Source organism: Sminthopsis crassicaudata, chromosome 4, assembly GCF_048593235.1.
Source record: "Sminthopsis crassicaudata isolate SCR6 chromosome 4, ASM4859323v1, whole genome shotgun sequence".
Taxonomy (NCBI): Eukaryota; Metazoa; Chordata; class Mammalia; order Dasyuromorphia; family Dasyuridae; genus Sminthopsis; species Sminthopsis crassicaudata.
In genome coordinates, this window is record NC_133620.1 from 346,110,980 (window position 1) to 346,130,621 (window position 19,642).

A 19,642-nucleotide genomic window follows, 5' to 3' on the forward strand; every position below is an offset into this window, starting at 1 on the left:
ATGGAGACAGCTCATACTATCAATGTAAGATGAATATAGAATTAATTCTTCAGTTGTATTTATGTAGCTACTTTTTTCAGCACTTTTTTTCATACCTGTTTTAAGTCACACATCTATTAAACACCTGTGTGTGCCAAGGTTTGTGCTGGGTTCTGTGAAAGATAAAACTATGAAAAGCAAAATTATGTTATATTTATCCATTACAAAGAAATCTCTGTATAATAAAACTATTTTTTTGTGGCTCATGGAAACAGTGATTTGTTTTTGTTATTTCAGTTCTTCTAAGGTCCTGTGATTTAAAGTTTTTTATTGGTATCTTTTATTTTTAAACCACCTTCAAAATGCTCCTTCCCCTTTGCCCAGCCAGAGAACCATACATTATAATCAAGAAAAAAAAAGGCAAATAAATAAAGCTAAGCATAACAGCAATTAAGTCTGACTATATATACAGTATTCCATAACTAAGGTCCTCCTTCAAAGAACTGAAAGAAATCCAGTTTTTTATGTGTGTGCTTTCCTTTCTACTTCTGTGGACCAAAACCTCTTTAAGTTTTAGGAAATTTTCTGCATGAGTTACTATAGACAAAAAAAAAAAATTATCTGGTAGCTTATTGTTAATGAACCCTGGCTCTAGGCTGACAGATGTGCAGCTCATCACTGAGCCTGCACGAAAACAATCCCTCTAGCTTAGAACTGACAAGATCTACAGTAAAGTATTGAAGAACTTTTTTTTTTTTTAATTCCAAAAAGTGAACGAGCTTATCTTAACAAATACTTTCCTAATCTCTGTCTGTAGATGAGATTTTCTTTAACCAAGAGTCCTGATGATATTGTGTGTTGGGGTGTGTGTGTGTATCTGATAGAGAGAAGAAAATTTTGTACTGAACTCCAGAGGACAGTGGCCCATGGGCTCCATATCCTTCCTTCACTCTTAAGTGTCCCACCCATCTATAGATGTGGGTGTCCACATTCCCACCAGAAAAGATCAGGAGGAGGAGAAATGGATATGAAATAAGCGGGTGTTCGTGTGTGCACAGGACAATTCTTGCCTTTCCATATTATGGAACACTTCTTTTTCCCTTGCTAACTCACTTCAGGAAGACTGAATTTCAGCTTTGATTCATCTTCAAGTCCAGCAAACCGGGAAGGTTATTTCTGCAATTAATTATAACCAAATCATGTTACAACAAAACAAATTTGATGGCTCATGAAGTTCAGTTTTATGGGATTTTGTTAATATGTATTATCACAATACCTCTTAAATCTCTCCATTTGACAGATCGGGCAAATGGGGGGGAAAAAAAGAACTGCCACAACAATACTCCAGAAACAGACATTGTGTTTCATCTGAATTCACGTAAGCCAAAGAGGGTGGGGCTAAGACTTGAACCCAGATCTCTTGCCACTCAACCTAGCAGGCCACCTTCCAACCTCTTGTCTTTGCTCCTTGACATGGACAGAATTTGCCTCAGATCCTGGCAATGGATTTTACCATGTATTTGAACCTTCTTGGTCTAGCTTTGGAAGCAGCTCAGTCAAGGGAAGATTTGCAGCAGTCAGCTGAAGTTCAGGGAATGTTGTCAGAATGTCCAGATAGCTTCTTGGAAAATCAGAGTCTTCTGTTCCAAGAATCATTCTGTATTATTCTATTTTCTCTCTTGAGATGCATTGTAGATTTTTTAATGTGGAAGATGTTTGAATGATCTTCTGTGACCATTACTCTGCAATTTAAACTCCGGTTATGCCTTCTAGACAGGCAGATCACAGCCTCTCCGTGCCATCCCATGTATTCTCACCCATGCCTTTTCCCAAGTTCACCAAGGGACCTTTGTGTGCAACTATGAAATAATGTCATTTTGCATTTAATTATGATGAGATCTGAGAAATAGCCATTGCAGATGTGTTGCTCACAGAAGTCCCTGGAGATCATTTGGTTAAGAACATGCGGTAATTGAGGCCAAATGTATAGGTCTGATACTAGTCTCACAGGTGACTCAGGTTTACGCAGAGAAACTACATACTCTGGTTGTAGACCCAAGCCAAATATCTTACAAATGTACATCTTTGGACGTAAGGGAGACCAGGTTAGGGATTATGGATAGCACAGCTCTTTCTCTACTACTAGAAAAATAACTGTCAAATCAAATCAAAAGGACACTGTGTTATCCTAGAAAGATCTTCATAGTTCAAGTGTGAAAACCTGAGTTCAGGTTCTGACACTACCATTTAGGCACAACATCTATCTCGGAGTCTTAGTTTCCTAATCTGTGAAACAGGGTTAATAATACCTGGCCTACCTCAGAGATATTGGAAAGATCAAATAAGTTAATTTGCATAATGCACTTTGTTAACAAGAAAATGTTTTATAAATGCACCTTATGGGTCAAGGGAGTCCTTTCCATATAGAAAGATTAGCACATTTTAGTGAGAATCTAATGGATTTCTTTCTTGTAACTATTACTAGACATTTGTACACAGTAGTATTGCTATTGCAACCCAGTTCCCAAAACAGCATGTCAGGCACCATATTGTATTTCTCAAAGGTGCTTGCTTGGGTTGGCTCAAAAAGAAGTAGTTTTATTATTTTCCCCTTCTTCCTCTTCTTCTCCCTCTCTTCCCTGCCCTGCTTTTTCTCATGTTCACAGCAGTTATCCTTCAAACTCCATCTGTGCATCGCATTTTTGGGAAATTCTATCATAGGCTCACCTAGATGAAGATAGATTCCTGCCCCTTTGGTCTTAGGGGTGTTTTCCTGTTGACTACAATAAGGAAGGCCACAAACTATTTTTTAATTTATATTGACCCATAGAGGAGATACACTGTTTCTGATTTAGTTTTTTGTTTGTTTGTTTTTGTTTTTTTAACTTAAATGTTATTACTGCTTCATTCTTTGATCCTTATCAGAAGTAACAAAACTATTGCCTAGTATCCCAAGTCCCTGCTGGGCCTCTGGTGATTTCAACTTGAAGGCCTATGTTGGAGCAGCTGTGTAAACGGCGGCTGGGATCTGCTTGAAGTATGCCATGGGAACTGAGCGGTTGCCCTCAAGTGGATCTCAGAGACTAGGCCCTGGAAACTTGGCCAGGGGAAGGGTAGGAGGTCTTAGAAATGGACATCTCAAACGATTTTCCTAGATCAGATTAATTCCCTGGTGCTCTTAGAAGTATAAACTTTTTCTTTTCTAGGTGTGTGAAAGATGGCAAAGTTTTAGTCAGGGCTTCTAACTTAAGGAAGGGCAAGTCCACAGCTTGTCTTATGCAACAGGAGATGGTGGAATGTCTTCCATTAATGTTGAGCTGCCACACCTTCCTTTCCTCTGGATGCAGGTGTCAAGCATCTTCTCGGATACCACTGATGATCTGGAAGCACAAACTGTAAGAAAAATTTCCCTCAGTGACATGCTTTATCAAAGATTCTTTCTTGGGCTGATCAGGCTTGTTTCTTAGACTGGACTTGACCTGGAGGATCCACATGACTTTTGGACCTCCTTTAAGATATCTGAATAACAGGCAAAACCAGGATGTCAGGATGTATGGGAGCTACTCTGGGATATTTTCCAGAAAAAACTTACAAATTGTAAAGGCTGTATTAATGTTGTTTTATTTTTGATATTGTTATTATTTTATATTCCTATAACTCACCAGTGACTCTTATAGAGTCACTCCCTTATAGGACCCTCCACCCTTAACAAATACCATCAAGCAAAACAAATCAATTCCATTGGTCTCCTTCAACACCGTTCTGTAAAGAGGGAGAAAAACTGCCCCTTTAGTCTTCTGAAGTCCCAATTGGCCATTGCTTGATCAGCGTTCTGAAGTCTTTCAGTATTGCTTTTCTTTTATTATTATGGTCTTTGTGCAATTTGTTCTGATTCTGCTACCACAATAGTTCATATGTCTTTCCAGGTTTCTCTGAATCCTTTGTTTTCAACATTTCTTAAGGCATAATTGATAACAATCCATTATATACTAGTTTGCCCCTCTATTTCCCATACATGGAAACCTACTTTCCCTCCAGTTCTTTTTTACTTCAGAAAATGCTGCTATAAACTTTCCTTTTGTCTCTGACCTCCTTAGGGTATAAACTAATAATGAAACTGCTAGGGCTAAAGGGTTCTACAGTGACTTTAGTGACTTCTTTAGTATCTTTCCAATTTATTTTCCAGAATGGTTGGAACAGTTAGCCTTTCTTTCCGTAGTCATCCAACATGTACTATTTTAGTGTTTTGTCTTTTGGGTCTAGTTGGATCTAATGTTTTAGATTGCATTTCCCTTATAGTGATCTGGAGCATTCATTTATATTATTCCTATTAACTTTTTGAATTTTTTTCCCTAAAAACTGATTCTTTGATCACTTACCTATTGAGGAATGGCTCTTATTCTTCTATATGTTCAAGTCAACTAAAATTTGGTCATTTTGTATAGGTGAAGCAGAGCATAAGAATTTATGATTACTGTGAGGTCATGCTGGGCCAATTCCACAATATTGGGGATAAGGGACTGGGACCTCAGGAATTTAGAATGGAATATAGGAGGTACAGGTAGAACAAAATGAGCACTGACCAGTCAGTAAACAATATTGATTGAATACCTTCTACGAATAGCCCCATCTTCTGGGAGCTGTGTGTGTAAAGGTGTAATATAAAGTGTCCTTAAAGAGCTCCCAATTGAATGGGGAAGAAAGAAAAGAGTACAGAAATTGAAACAATTGTAAATGGATATAACAGCATAAACATATATCGTGAGGAAACAAAAGGACAACAGGTGGTGGTGATCAGAGATGACAACTTCCTTTAAAGGAAGGGAGAGCTTTAAATAGAGCCTTAAAGGAAATGAAGCAGTCTCAACTCATACAATGTTAGAGTGAGGATGGACCCTGATGATACTGGACTCTAAGCCCTTCATTCTAGCTAAGAAAATGAGGCTGGGAAAAAGCAGATCTATGGAAACAACAGATTATGCACATGCCCTGAGGTGGAACAGAAAATTATGAGACATGCTTCTCTCCCCGCCCTACCTTCTCCCTAGGTAAATGAATCAGAATCCTTGTTCAGAGGCTGGAGTTTTGATAGTCACAGCCTTATTGGGGTGTTAGGAAGGAATAAAACATTGTACTTGGGGCTGTGATGCCTGTGCAGTATTTAATCCTGGCCTGACCATCGCCTTCTGGTCACGTGACATGACCCCTGCTGATCCCTGCTTGTGGTGAGCCACAGGTAAATTGAGCTCTATTTATGCTTCTGGCCTGGTGGGGGTGGGCGTGTATCATTGACAAGCTGGTGGCACATCTGTCTGATAAACCCCAGTAGGCAAATTCTCTGTGACCTTGTATGTTTTTTTGTTTGTTTTTCATTTTTAAAAAATCTTTTTCTTGGCCTTCTTTTTAACCCCATTTCTCAAAGGAAAAGCTGTTTAGTGTTTTGAATTTGTCGGTGGCTATTTCTTATCCACCATCCCTCTTCAGTTTTAAGTACTATGTTAGAATTACAGAGCTAGAAAGAGTTATAGAGGCAATTCAGCAGGTGAATGTTTAACCATCTAGGACACAAAGTTGTCCATTTCTCTTGATTATCTCCAGGGTCTGATTCTCCCTATTCTAATATGAAATCTTTATAGCCAGAAAGTTCTCAGAGCCAACTCACTTCTTTCTTTCCTGCTTTAATTGAAATTCCTTTCTATTGCTTAGTCCTATAAAAGTAAGGGACATAGCAGTCACTTTAAACCCCTTTTTTTCAGATCCCAAGAAAAAACATTAAGGTTACATTATAGCTGATTCCTCCATTTCCCCGTCTAATCAGCACAACTCTTTTAGCTTTTCCCCATGGGAGTAATTTACTAATTTTTAATGCATTTTTGACTCTCTAATCAATCTCCTTTAAGAGATGAACTAATTTAGAGTATAGCAACATCTATAATAAGCATTTAAAATTTCTGTCTAGAGATACACCCTCTCTTAGACTTAGTATTTTGCTATTGTCCTTGCAATAAGGATAAATAGGAGATCAAGAACTTTTGCCTTAATTTAATTTATATTACCAACCTTTTCATTTAAATTCAGTCACTAACTCTCACGTGGGCTGCTGTTCTTTGTATATTTAAGACAGTCTAAGGGAAGTTCATTCACTCTGTGCGGTTCTCTTATTCTCCTTTTCTGCATTAGACATCATAGTCTGATAATAAGAATATTGAATTTATCAAGGACCGAGGTCCAAATTCCAGCTCTACATGCTATTTATATGGCCTTGATCAAATCAGTTTCTCTTTCTGTGTCTCTGTTTCCTCATTTGTAAAATGAAGGAGTTGTATTACATGACTTCTAAAGTACTTTTAAAAATTTCTCCTTCTATGAGCTTACTTTCTTCTACTCACTCAAAATTAGCAAGCGTTTTTGAAGGTAGAAAATATCCAAAGATCCTTACTGGTTTGAACATGTGCCTTCTGAAATGCAATTATGCATTATCCACATTAATGAGAGTGGGCAGTGGTATGAACAATACCATATGATGCATAATCTAAAAATAGTTTCTGTTGGGTTGGTTTTGTGACTTTTATTTTTAAGAGTAGGGGGAAAGCAGTGGCATCATTCTAACAAAAGTTTTATTTTAATTAATAATACATGTTTGCATATCTAAGCATATACTAAACTCATTACAGCCAAGAAGTTTCTTTTGGGAGTGGAGGGAAAGACACAGTGGGGAAGCCAGCCTGGGCCACAAAGCCAGTAATGTGGTTGAGTTGACTACAATCCTAAAGGAATATTTGTTTTCTTTTCCTTTATTCCACATTCTTCTTGATCAGAAGAGGAAGCCAGCCCTGTGGCCTAATTTGTTTGGTGACTTCTCCTGAGATGGACCTGAGTAATTTAGAATTCTTGGAGTCCTGGGCATTTTCCATCTGATCCTCAGGATATAGTGTACACCTCTTTTTTCTCTAGGGGGACAGGCTGAAGAGGACCAGGACTGCTTCCAAAGACAATCTAGGGGAAATTCATTGGCTCTGTGCAGTTCTTTTTCACTCTCCTTTTCTTCATTAGACATCATAGTCTGATAATAATGTTGAATTTATCAAGGACAGTTCAGAAGAGAGACATCTAAATTTCAGTTATTGTATGATCTTTTGGAACTTTCTCTCCCTGAGTCATGTCTGTAACTTATGGCTCATTTAGACCTAAAAGGGCCTAGAAGTCATGTAGTCCAATTCTGTCTTTTTACATGAGGAAACTGTGACCTAAATAGATCAAGTGACATGCCTGAGATCATACAGTAAGTGGCAGAACTAGGATTCAGACCCAGGTCCTGTAACTCTAAATCAAGTATTCTTTTATATATTGCCCTGGGTCACACAGCAATCTCTGTCTTCTCTATTACATGAGAATAGATGAAAATTGTAGGATAATGCTTTAATCTACAAAATAGAAATCCAAGATGGTAGTATAATCACTTTGTCCTAATCTCACAGCATTTATTGATTCATAAATTGACTTAAACTTATTTTTGATGTCAATGATAGCAAGTAGTTAGTGACAGGCAGTGACACATTTGTGTCCATTAGTTCTAGGGGTCCATGGACCACCTCAAATCTCTTATTTTCAAATACCTTTGGGATAGAGTATTAGAAAGCCATTCTGTTATGCTATTTGTGGTAGTGCAAAGGTTCAGCAATTTCCAAAAGAAAACATACTTCAGTCAGGGACAGAGGGAGAGAAGGCGAAAAATACAGAGACTGAGGTGAGGAGGAGAGAAAGGAAGAAAGAAAGAGAGAGAGAGAGGATGTTGAAATCCTGCAGAGAATTTAGATTAAAGGTGAAAAGTTCACACTACTTCATTTTCTCCTAACTTCAACTTCTTGAAAATTGAGCAAATGTCAGTTTGAATATGCATGGAGTTGATGCTGTCCTCCCTGTAGGATTGAAATGCTCTAGTGTTCCTCATGTTGAGTGATTTCCCACAATGACATTTCCAGATGGGTCTCTCCTTGGGCCCCTTTTCCAGCTGCCTGCAGAGGCAAGTTTTATTCAGGGGGAATGACTGTGAAGCCAGGAATTCTTTCACTTGGCTCCCCTGTCCTAAGCTATAAACTACAATATGGCATTAGTAATGAGTTCAGGCCCTTCAGAGAAGTTTTTCATGTGAGTATACAACAAATGTGAATTCTCTTTCTCTGTAACTTTTCTTGGTAAAGGGAACAGTCTCCTTATTTAAATTATTTTCTCTCTATGAAGTTTGAATTCAGTAACTACTGGTTGCTGAAGAAAATGTCTGAAGCCCCTCTTAGCATTCTCATCTGAAACACAAGGAGTCCTTGTGTTGTTTCCAAGGAGCACTTAAGTATAGTTAGATGGTCAAATTGGAGACTTTAGTTTAAACATAACTTCCCTAGAGTACACTTTCTTTCCCATTCTCATGCCATAAGCATCCCAAGTTGGACTGTGAGGGCTTTGAAACCCCACTGTTTTGTTTATCCCGGTATTTGTATAAAGTAGAACAAAAGACAGTTGCTGATAGTGTTCTTTGCTTGATGCAAATCCCTAGTTATCACTCCTTGCACTTTTTCCAAATTGCTGTTTGCCAGAACCAAGTGGGGCAGGATAACAGGAGATTTATTCCAAGCACCAACATTTTTAAGTCATATTACATTCTGAAGACCATTGTTCCTGCACCTTCCACCTCAGGGTAATTACAACACCAGTTTGCAGATCTTGTGAGATAATTGGAGGTATCAGGGAAAAAAGAAGAAATGTGTATAGAGAGACCTGTTCCTGGACACCTCCCCCCAATTACATTTTTTTTTTTTGCTCTGAATATTTCTTCCAATGCCTTCTGAAGGAAACAAAGGTAACTCTTGAGGAGTAAAGTTCTTTCTCCTCCCATACAGATTTTGTCCCAGATACTAAAATTTCTAGTTAGGACCCTGTGGCTTGACATTGAGCAAACCCCCATCCCCTGGCATGCTCTTACTCCTGCATATCCATCTAGCTGCTTGGATCTTAGGGTAGGGGAACGAGTGTTCTCCAGGAGAGTTGTAACTACCCTAGCGCTCCCCTCCCCATGAGCTTTTGTTTATGTGTGCTATATCTACCAATATTGCCATTTTGGAAATTAAAACATCCTAGTATTATTGTGAACTTCCTGAAAGGATCTTGGGTACCTCAGAGATCTCCAGAGCACATTTTGAGAACTACTGATCTAGTCCAATTCTTTTATTTAAAAATGAGAAAATCTCTGAGGCTCAGAGATAAGTGTCTTATTCAGATTGTTCAGGATTGTTAGTCTACTCTACAAGTACTAAGTACCTGCTGTGTCCCAGGCATTGAAGATACAAAGACAATGAATAAAAAAGTCCATACTTGTAGTGATCATAGTGTGGAATAAAAGCTTGTAAGGCAGGCAAAGTGCCTGTCATAAGAAATCTGAGGAATTGCTTCTGCCTGGAGATCAGGGAAGAAAGGCTTCTTATGGCGATGGAGCATTTGAGCCTGAGCATGGTAGGATTTTAACAGCTACACATGGAGAAGAAGAGACATAAACAGGCATCTAAGGTAGAAGGGACAATGTGAGGAGTGTCAGGGAAGCAGAAGAGCATGGATTTCCCCCCACTTTTTGCCTTGATCTTTCTTCCAGCAAAGCTATGATTCTGAAAATAGGTGTCTGGGCCATGTGCCCAAAGCTTAGGAGACATCAGGTACTGAAGCCAGAGGAGGAAAGATCTTTTTGGCTTTTCCTTTATCATCTTCTTTGACTTGGATTTCTATTTTTAAATTTATGCCTTTTGTTTTATATCTCACTATATTACAGTCATTTCCAAATATATCCTCCCCCCACCTTACTTTTGTTCCCTTATAACAATGATTAAAAAAGAAAAAGGAGAAAAAACAGTTGAACTAAATCAACCTACACTTCAACCAGATCTGACAAAAATGCAGTATTGCCCTCCCCCACTAAGGGGGAGGCATGCATATTTCTCAGCTCATCTCCAGTGTCAAACCTGATCATTACAAATGCACCTTTGCATTTAGTTTCATTTTTTTCTTGCCTCTTTCTTTTACATTAATTGTATTCATTGTATAGATTTTCTTACTGATTATGCTTACTTTGCTCAGTTTGATGAATTCATACCAGGTTTCCCATGTTTCTCAGAATTCTTCACATTTGTCATGTTTTCTAGAGTGCAATTAGCCAATTTCCAGTCAGTGAGCACCCACTTTCTTTTCATTTCTTTGCTGTTACAAATGTGCTATGTGTGTGTGTGTATATATATGCACATAGTGACACATGTGCATATATATCCATGTGCATGTATACATGGGTCTAAACAGTTTCTTTTTCTTTGATGTCCTTAAGGTATATACCTAACAGTGAGATCTTTGAATCAAAGAGTATAGACATTTTAAACACAATTTTCCTATTTGATTTGTATGGATGATAATCATGATTAGGGTAGGAGGATATAAGAGGAGAGCCCCACTTTGTGATTTTTATAAATTGATATTTGTGTTCTAAGTTGAGTGTGAAGGGGCCTGGACAAAAGAATTGAAAAAAATATCATCACTTGTTGTGAGAAAGGATAATGGGGTTTTAAAACAAAAGTACAAAAGTAATTTGTAATAGATTTTTTTCATTCCACTGATAATTATTAAGCATCTCCTATTTGCAAATTTCTATGGAATAAAGATTCTTAGCCTTTTTGTGTATTCCTCTGGCTATTTGGTAAAGTTGAGAGTTTCAGAATAATTTTTTTAGTATATTAAAGCATAGGATTCCAATTTTTTTAAAAACCACATATTTATAGATGGCTAGAGCCACTCTTCTAAAGTGTTTGATCATTTTATATTCCATTCTGCTCAGTCTTGCCCATAGCAGAGTTTCCTAGACTGATATACACTATGGAGAATAACCTCATTCTCTTTTCTGGACTCATTCTCCCTCACTAAGTGCTGAAATGAAAGTGAAATTCACCTTTTTATTGCCTAGGCTCAAATTGTTGTGGTATGTAAGATCATAAACTTATAAATTTGTGATTTAGAATGGATCTTATAAGTTATCTAGTTGAAACCTCTGCAATGAACTTGAAGAATTCAGAAAAACATAGACTTTTAAAAATTAATGTATAATGAAGTGAGCATTCTAGTAAAATACAAAAATGTATCCCTTTATAAATGGAAAGAATAAAAAAATCAAAATCATACCTCCAAAAAACCAACCCCACAATTTAATCCTAATATTTTAGGTGCATTTTTTGTTTTTTTCTCCAGTACTATCATCCTTCTTTACAAAGGTGGGGAAATAGGAGTATAGAACATTGCATATACTATCAACTTCAATTAATGTGTTCTATTTGCTGAACTGCTTGGTTTTTTTTTCCTATCTTTTTTTTAGTTAAAAGGATGGGGGGAGAGGGGAGGATATGTTCAGAAATATGGACAGAATATATGAAAGTGATATAAAAAATTTTTCATTGTTATAGCACAAATTTAAGTTAGCCAGGACTCCTGCTTCAGCGTCAATGAGTCATTAGTCTAGATGAAAACAGCAGTCATAGAACTCTTTTTTTCTGTATTTTCTGTATCCTTCTCCCTTTCCCAACACTGTTCATCCCTTGTCTTCTTGCCTCTTTCCCCTTCCCGTGGGCAGGAATAGGTAAAAGAAGAGGAAGAATTAGCTATAAAATATAAAGGCTGAAATCATGTAGGCCTTGACTGAATTTCTAGAAGGAAGACAGGGGGCTCCTGAGAAGGATTTGTCCCTATAAGTCATGATGTTTTGTTGTGGCAGAAAGAGGCAAGAGCTGCCCTGAATCCCCTTTGAGACCTACCTTTACCACTTGGGTTTGCTAGATTGGCTTAGAGATTGAGCTTTCTTTGGCTGAATCTGACCCCAGTGTCCTCATTATCTCAAAATGGAACAAAGTGTTGACCTTCTGTACATCAACTGGCTTTGGCCTATCTATGTCTTTCTGTGTGATTCTTTGTATTCCCTTCCTTATATTACTTCTCTGAGACAGCAAGACACTTGACCTATTCTTTGCCCCAGCAAGAAAGTTGTGTTAAGGGGGAACAGTTGGGATTCAGAGCCAAGTGGCCCTGGAAGATAGCACCTGAGGCCTCTTATCTTTGGTGCCTTTTTCTTTACCATTGCCCAAGAGCTGAAAGCCCCTGCACTGCTCTGCTAAAGGGTACAGTGGCCTGGCCTCCTGCCAGGGTTCTCAGCCAGGTGCTAGGGCCTCGGAGGCTGGTGCCTGCGATGGTCTGATAACACTGCCAGGCTGCTGTAAACAGGACACTCCACCCTCACTCAGTGGCCCAACCTGAGGCTCTGCAGGCTGTCCTAACTGTCCTGGCCTCCAGCTCTGCTCCTGCACCAGGTGGTTCCAGGATTCCATTTCTGGGGGTGCAAGCCTCTTTGCCTAAATGGTGATTCTCCTCCTCCCCCACCCCAAATCTGAAAGGAGGTACTCAATCCCTTCCCTAAATGAATCTAGTAGCTCTCTTAACCACAGACAGCTGTGGTGACTTCCTCTTGTGGCTTTTCTTCCTCTTGCTATCACCAGAAACTTTTCTGGGTGGTGTCCAATGCCCAGCTCTGTCTAGTTCTTCTTTGGGAAGTCTGACAAACCTATGGAGAATAGAAATGGGTTAATGGACCCCCAAGTTTATAGTGTGTCCACTCAAGTTAAATAGCTGGGGCCAAGCTCTGCTTGCCTGAGCATGCTTAAGTTAGCTCTGTAGCTAGCTACTGATGTCTTTTCAATCTAAAGGTTGTCCTGGTTCCCTTTTAATAATAATAATAGTCATAATACATATCGCTACTATACTATAAATAGGACAGTCTATCTCACTGCACTCTTTCCTCAGTTCATGGTCTTGCTAACAGAACAATAACTCCAGCACATTATAGTACATGGCCAATGGCCTGAATTATAAATTGCCATTTCCCCTTTTTGCAGGGGGACATATGGACAATTGTAATTCCCATGCAGCATTTTAAAGCTTCCAAAATACTTTACAAACATACTTTGATTTGCTTATTTTAACCCTATGAATTTTTCCAAAGTCCAGTCTTCTCCAGGCCCAAAGGAACGTTTTGCATTAAGATGAGAAGGGCCTAGCTGGACCAAGAATCTTAGAATTTGAAGGGCAGGGAGAGACTGGCAAAAGGACATATGACAAAGAAAGATAATTTTTCAATCTTGTGCTTGACTATGGCTGTACCAAGAGAGGATAGGGATTGTTGTAGCGGTCAGGGACTAGGGCTCTCTTTCTCTGTTTCTGGGTAGAAGACTCTAAGTTAGACCTATCAGATCTACTTGGTAACAAAGAAGTCAGTATTTAGACCTGATTTTTCAGGGCAGAACTCTTTCTCCAGATGTGTTCAATCAACTTTTTGTGGCTACTGTGATATATAGTATAAATGATATGTAGCAGTGATTCTAACTAGGATTCTGGTTTATTTCTTTCTTCTCTGCCTTTTGACTGTTAGTGCTGTTCTCTAATGGTAAGAGCAAAGGAAGGGTTAGGGAAAAGTTGACCAATCAGTTGTTGTTTAGAGCTCTAGGGAAGGACCAGAAAGTAATTGTATTCTTCGTATATTCTAGAATTGTAAATACTTCTAATCTTTAATGAGTGTAGTGAATAATGTATAGAAATATGGCTGTTATAGAGAATAAGTAGTGAATTTTATTGAGAAGAGTGGTATAGAAGTGATATGTGACTGGTATAAAATCCAGATAGATGAAGCATTTTAGTCCCTTAGACAGCAAATAGCTAAAATCATTCAATACTTTTAGAAATGAATGCAGGCAATTCACAGGCCATATACAGAAATCTGAAGCTTAATTACTTTGGACACATAATGAGAATGTGGAACTCATCAGAAAAGACCCTGATATTGAGAAAGATTGAAAGCAAAAGGGAAAGGGAGTATTAGAGGATGTGGCGAATAGATAGTGTTATGAAAACAATGAACTTGGACAGACTGAAATATAGTTGAAGATAGAAAGGACTGGCATGCTGTGGTCCCAGGATCCTAAACACAACTGAATGAACAACAACAAAGCATAGCCCACCCTTCTTTCTCTCTGTTGAGAACTGTTTCCTTCCAGATTGTGCTGAAATAGACTTGAGAATTGTGACTATCAGAATTATGCCTGCCCTGTTATGTCTTGCCTTTCTGTCTACCTTTTTGCTTCTTGACATATGGTTTATACAAATTTGCCTTTCCAGAGCCTGTGCCTTATCTGTGGGTTTGATCTGTATGATCTTAGGAGATCTGTATGATTTTAGGAGAATGAGGTGACAATATTTTGTTTAGAAGCTGCTCTTGGTGAGAGGATAGTGGTGGTAAAAGCTCCTAATAGCACCAGATCTACCCTTCTGTCCTATACTCAAAATGAAAGTAATAAGGCAGTGTGGAGAGATACTTTTTCAATGATATACTTTGTAACTTGAGGCAAACTAATGATATCCTTAACTTAAAATAAAATGGGATGAATTCCTGCCTCTTCCTGTTTTCATAGAGTAAGAAAAAAATTAATCGTCTTAAATTATCTTTACCACAGGAGGAGGCCATTGGTTCTGATAAAATCAAGTAGCCACTAATTTTTTTTCTTGTTTAAAATTATTTTTATTTTAATATACATTCCTTTATGAATCATGCTGGGAGAGAAAAATCAGAACAAGAGGAAAAAGTCATGGTAGAGGAAAAAAAGCCAAAAAAAATAAATAAATAAAAAAGAAGAAGTGAATATAGCATGTGTTGATTTACATTCAATCTCCATCATTTTTTTTTTTTGGATGCAGATGGTGTTTTCCATCCAAAGTTTTTTTTTTTGTTAATTTTTATTTTATTTTATAATTATAACATTTTTTTGACAGTACATATGCATGGGTAATTTTTTACAACATTATCCCTTGCACTTACTTCTATTCAGATTTTTTCCCTTCCTCCCCCAACCCCCTCCTCCAGATGGCAAGCAGTCTTATATATGTTAAATATATTACAGTATATTCTAGAAGTAGCCACTAATTTTAAAAAATATTACCTTTGGAATAAATAAATTTTGAATAATAACAGATTTGCTTTCCTAATGAATTTGTGTTGCTTGTGTAATTATAATTTGTCTTTTTTTTTGGAATCTGATGCCTAGTACATTTTGTTGTAACTTCCTCTTTTTGTTCTGTACATGTTTATTTTCATGTGTATCTCTTGTTTGCAGTACATTGTTAGATTTTGTTTTCATATCCATAATGCCATTCTCTTTCATTTTATTGGATTATTTAATCCATTTACACTTAAGATGTGGTGGTTAAATTTGGGTTTTCCTCTGTTTCTTTTATATTGACTTGTTCATACCCTTCTTTTTTTATGTTAGTACTTTGTCTCCCCAGTTATTTTTTGCTATTAATAAATCACTTTGATTCTGGTCTATTCCTACATATGTACTAAGTTACTTAAATTTACTTAAGTTGTTAATTTCTCTTTCTTCCTATTTATGTATATATTTAATTATTTACTTTTCCTTTCCCACCTACATAACTCTGTGGTTTAAGATCTTTCTACTCCCTCTCTCTGCCCTAAACCACTTAGCTTAAGTAATGTTCTTTTGTGGTACACCCTTTAAAAAAAAAAAAGTCACCGAGAATCTTCCTATTTCTGTCACTTCTAGTCTAATGTGTGCTCTATTCTCTGATCCATAGGCTATTTTCTTTTTTCCCCCTCTATTCTTCATGAGAAGTTAACATTTACCTGCCAGGATATATAGAATAGATGAAAGGTAACCTTAGAGGGGAAAGGCCAAGTAGCTTGGGGGGACCAGGAAAGGATTATTACATTTAATCTGAGTTTGAAGGAAGGCAGAAATTCTGAGAGGTGGGAGTTATTAGGGGACCAACCAGTAAAAAGGATGGGCGGGGGAAGAGGAGGTAAGGTATTATGTGTGAGGAACAGCAAATATACCAGTGTGGATAGATTAAGTGGGAAGGAGGAATGTAAAATGTCAGAAGACTGGAAAGGTAGAAAGGATTCAGGTTGTGAGGAGCTTTAAATGCCAAATAAAAAAGTTTACATTTGATCCTAGAAGTAATAGGGAGCTCTTGGAATTTATTGATTGCTTGAGTATGGGAAAGGAGTCTTGGGGAATGGGGAAAGGTGGTGACCTGCAGACCTGTATTTTAGGAAAAATACTTAGGAAGATAGATTGGATGGGGAAGGAGACTTGAGGTGAGGAAATCACTTAGAAGATAACTACAGTTATTTGAGACAAGATGATGAGGGCCTGAATGATGATGGTGCATATCAGTGAAGATAATGGAACATGGGCAAGAGATATTGTTTAGTTTGAGGAGGAGTAAAAATTTGACTTTTATAACTCAGATGAGCTTTGTAACTCAGAGGTTACAAATCTGGATTACTAGAAGAATCCTGGAGCCCTTAGTAATAGGGAAGTTTATAAAACGGGTGGGTTTTGGGAAAAGACAATGAATTCTGTGACCAGTAGGATGAATAATTATATACTTCAACAACCATACTGTATGAGGATGTGTTCTGATGAAGTGGCTATCTTCAACAAAGAGAAGATCTAATTCAGTTCCAATTGATCAATGATGGACAGAATCAGCTACACCCAGAGAAGGAACACTGGGAAATGAGTGTGGACTGTTTGCATTTTTGTTTTTTTTTCCCAGGTTATTTTTATCTTCTGAATCCAATTCTTCTTGTGCAACAAGAAATTTGGTTTTACACACATATATTGTATCTAGGATATACTATAACACATTTAACATGTATGGGACTGCCTGCCATCTGGGGAGAAGGTGGCGGGAAGGGGGGGAAATTCGGAATAAGAAGTGAGTGCAAGGGATAATGTTGTAAAAAATTACCCATGCATATGTACTGTCAAAAAAAAGTTATAATTATATTTTTTAAAAAAGACAATGAATTCTGTTTTGAACATGTTCCATTTGATATGTCTGTAGGATATCCCAGTTTGAAATGTCCCATAGACTATTAGTGATACAGGACCAGATAAAATTGAGAAGAGAGGCTAGGGCTGGGATAGAACTAGGATTTATAATTGGAGATTATAATTGAATCTATGGGAGCAATGAGATCACCAACGGAGAGATTATAAAAATAAAAGAGAGTCAAGTGAAGAGTCTTAGGGGACATGCATAGTTAATGGGAATGACATGGATGGAAATCCAGGAAAAGAGACTAAAAAGAGCCAGTCAGACTAGGAGGGAGTGAGGTTGAAAACCCATAAAGGAGATAATATACAAAAGTATATATTAGTTGTATCAGAGATTGCAGAGTAGTCAAGGATGAGGACTGAGAAAAGGCCATTAGATTTGGCAATTAAGAGATCATGGGTAATTTTGGAGAGGGCATTTGAAGGTAATGATGAAGTTAGAAGTCAGATTACAGGAAATTTCGAAGAAAGTAAGAGGAAGGGAACTAGAGGTCTTAATGTAGTAGTTCTTTTGTTTGTTTTTAGGAATTTGAAAGAAGAGAGAGAGCTGAGATGGTAGCATAAACAAAGGGTTTTTTTTTAAGGATGGGAAAACATAGGTATGTTTGTAGTCAGTAGAGAAAGAAACATTAGATAGGGTGCTATTGAAGATTTGACAGAATAGAGAATTCAAGAGCAGAGAATAATGTAAATTGAACAGATTCATCACCAAGGGGTCCAGATTGGGAAGTGATAAGACTATCATCAGAGCAAGGGAGAAGAGATTTAGAAGTCATGCTAAGAATGAAAAATAGGGTTAACGTTGAAAGGCATAGAGAGAGCTAGCACAATAAAAGATTAAGATTGGATAAAGGAATTTTGAAACCATGAACATCAGAGTAGAATGCACCTGTGTATACCTATGTAACCTTTTTGTTGTAACTTTGCCATTTTATCCATCTAAAGGGCAGGTGTATGTCCATCTAGGATTAAATATTGCCTTAGAGTGTGGAAATTTTAATTGTTTGTAAATGTGAAAGCATTTTGTTCTATTTTAGAAGAAATATATTTTAATGAATATATTATGGCTAAGATTAAATTATTGATTACAATTGCTTTAATTGAAATTTAGATATTTAGGTAATTAAAAATTTACCATTAGTTTCAATCTCTGCATTCAGTAATATATATTTGCCTTTGGAACATACTATATTATATGTACTATGTTTGGCTTTGTTTCCCTCTGTTTCAGTTTCACTGCCCAATATGTCTGTCTGAAAGGACTGAAAGAAATCAATCTAAAGTCATGCATTATCCAATTTGTATTCTTTATCCCTAGATAGTTGAAGTAGGTATTATTATTTTCATCTTGATTGTCTTGTTTCCCTGGAAGTGAATTCTGAGAGAAGTATGAGTTGTCAATAACAGATTGACTACTTATTCTATTCAAGTCCTTGTCCTGGACTCTGAAAGATCTAAAGAGTAGGAAAGGCCTAGTCCCTTTTCTTATAGAAACATAAGTCTAGGGAAAACCTGAAGATGTTCTTTCATCTAAACAAACTGTATTTGATGTGATATCAGTAATACTTGCATGTATAATTATGTTATTGGAATGATTTGTCCTTTCTCGATAGAATTTTTTTGTACTAAGGCCTGAGGAATCAATGCAAGCAAGCAATATGGCTTCTTCCCTTTAAAAACTTACATCCTATGGGGGGGGGGTGGAAATAGAAAATTAAAGGATTTTGGAAAGAAGCTGACTAGGAGGTTTTGCCTATCAGAACTAGAGAAACCAGAGCCCCCACATCCAAGGTTCTGGAGGGAGGGAGATGAAAATTGGGAACAAAAGGCATGCTATGGTATCTAATGACAAAAAGGTCTCCACCCTTGCTCAAATGTCTCTTTCTCACTTCCTCTTCCCTCTACTTTTAAAGCAATGTAATTCAAAATAGTAAAAAATAAAATAAAAATAACAAGGTCATTATAGAAGAAAAAGCAATAAGGGACTAAGTTTGGGGAGCTAATTTACTGAGAACAGAATTAGCAAAGCTGATTGACTGAAGGTGAAAACTACATTTGATTTCCTCTGTACTGACATCAATTCGTGGGCTGTGCTTTCTTCCAGCCAGTGTCCCGTGTTCAGTGGCTCCAGAAAAGTCTGTATGTAGGCACCGACCACCCCGAGTCCGACGCACATTCTCCTTGGACACAATCCTTGGTTCCTACCTACTGGGCCAATGGCCGAGAGATGCTGATGGCACTTTCACCTGCTACACCAATGACAAAGCTACCCAGGTATCAGAGCTTTCCCTTATTTTCCTCAGAAAATATGGGACTCGATGATCCAGCTAGGGGGCACGTGATCAATAACACAGGTCATCCAAGCTAATAGTAAAGAACAATGGCTCATATAATAAATATGCACTAAGATAATTTTCAAATACAATGTTTTTCTTGCTTAGATTAATAGTAAAAATGATTTGCATTTTCTGAATACTCACCCAAATGGAAGAAGATAAAAATCATCTTGGGATTTTAAGTTTTGCTGTGGATAATTCCTATTCGGATATCCGCAATGAGTTTGCTTTGCCTTTGGAATTAGTTCTTTTTTTTTTTTTTTTAAGCAAATTTACCTTTCTAATCATATGTTTAGGATAGTAATAAATTGTTTGCATTCCTTGAGTATGCCTCAATTGACAAAA

The 19,642-nt window shown here is 37.4% G+C and overlaps 1 protein-coding gene across 2 annotated transcripts in view; it reads left to right on the top strand.

The window, feature by feature from the left end:
- FAM117A (family with sequence similarity 117 member A) overlaps positions 1 to 19,642 on the top strand; it is a 49,353-nt gene that overhangs the window by 9,823 nt on the left and 19,888 nt on the right. For both annotated transcript variants that reach the window (XM_074261193.1, XM_074261194.1), the window contains exon 2: positions 19,066 to 19,235. In XM_074261193.1, the coding sequence (XP_074117294.1) occupies positions 19,066 to 19,235 (170 nt within the window). The remainder of the gene's footprint in view (positions 1 to 19,065; positions 19,236 to 19,642) is intronic.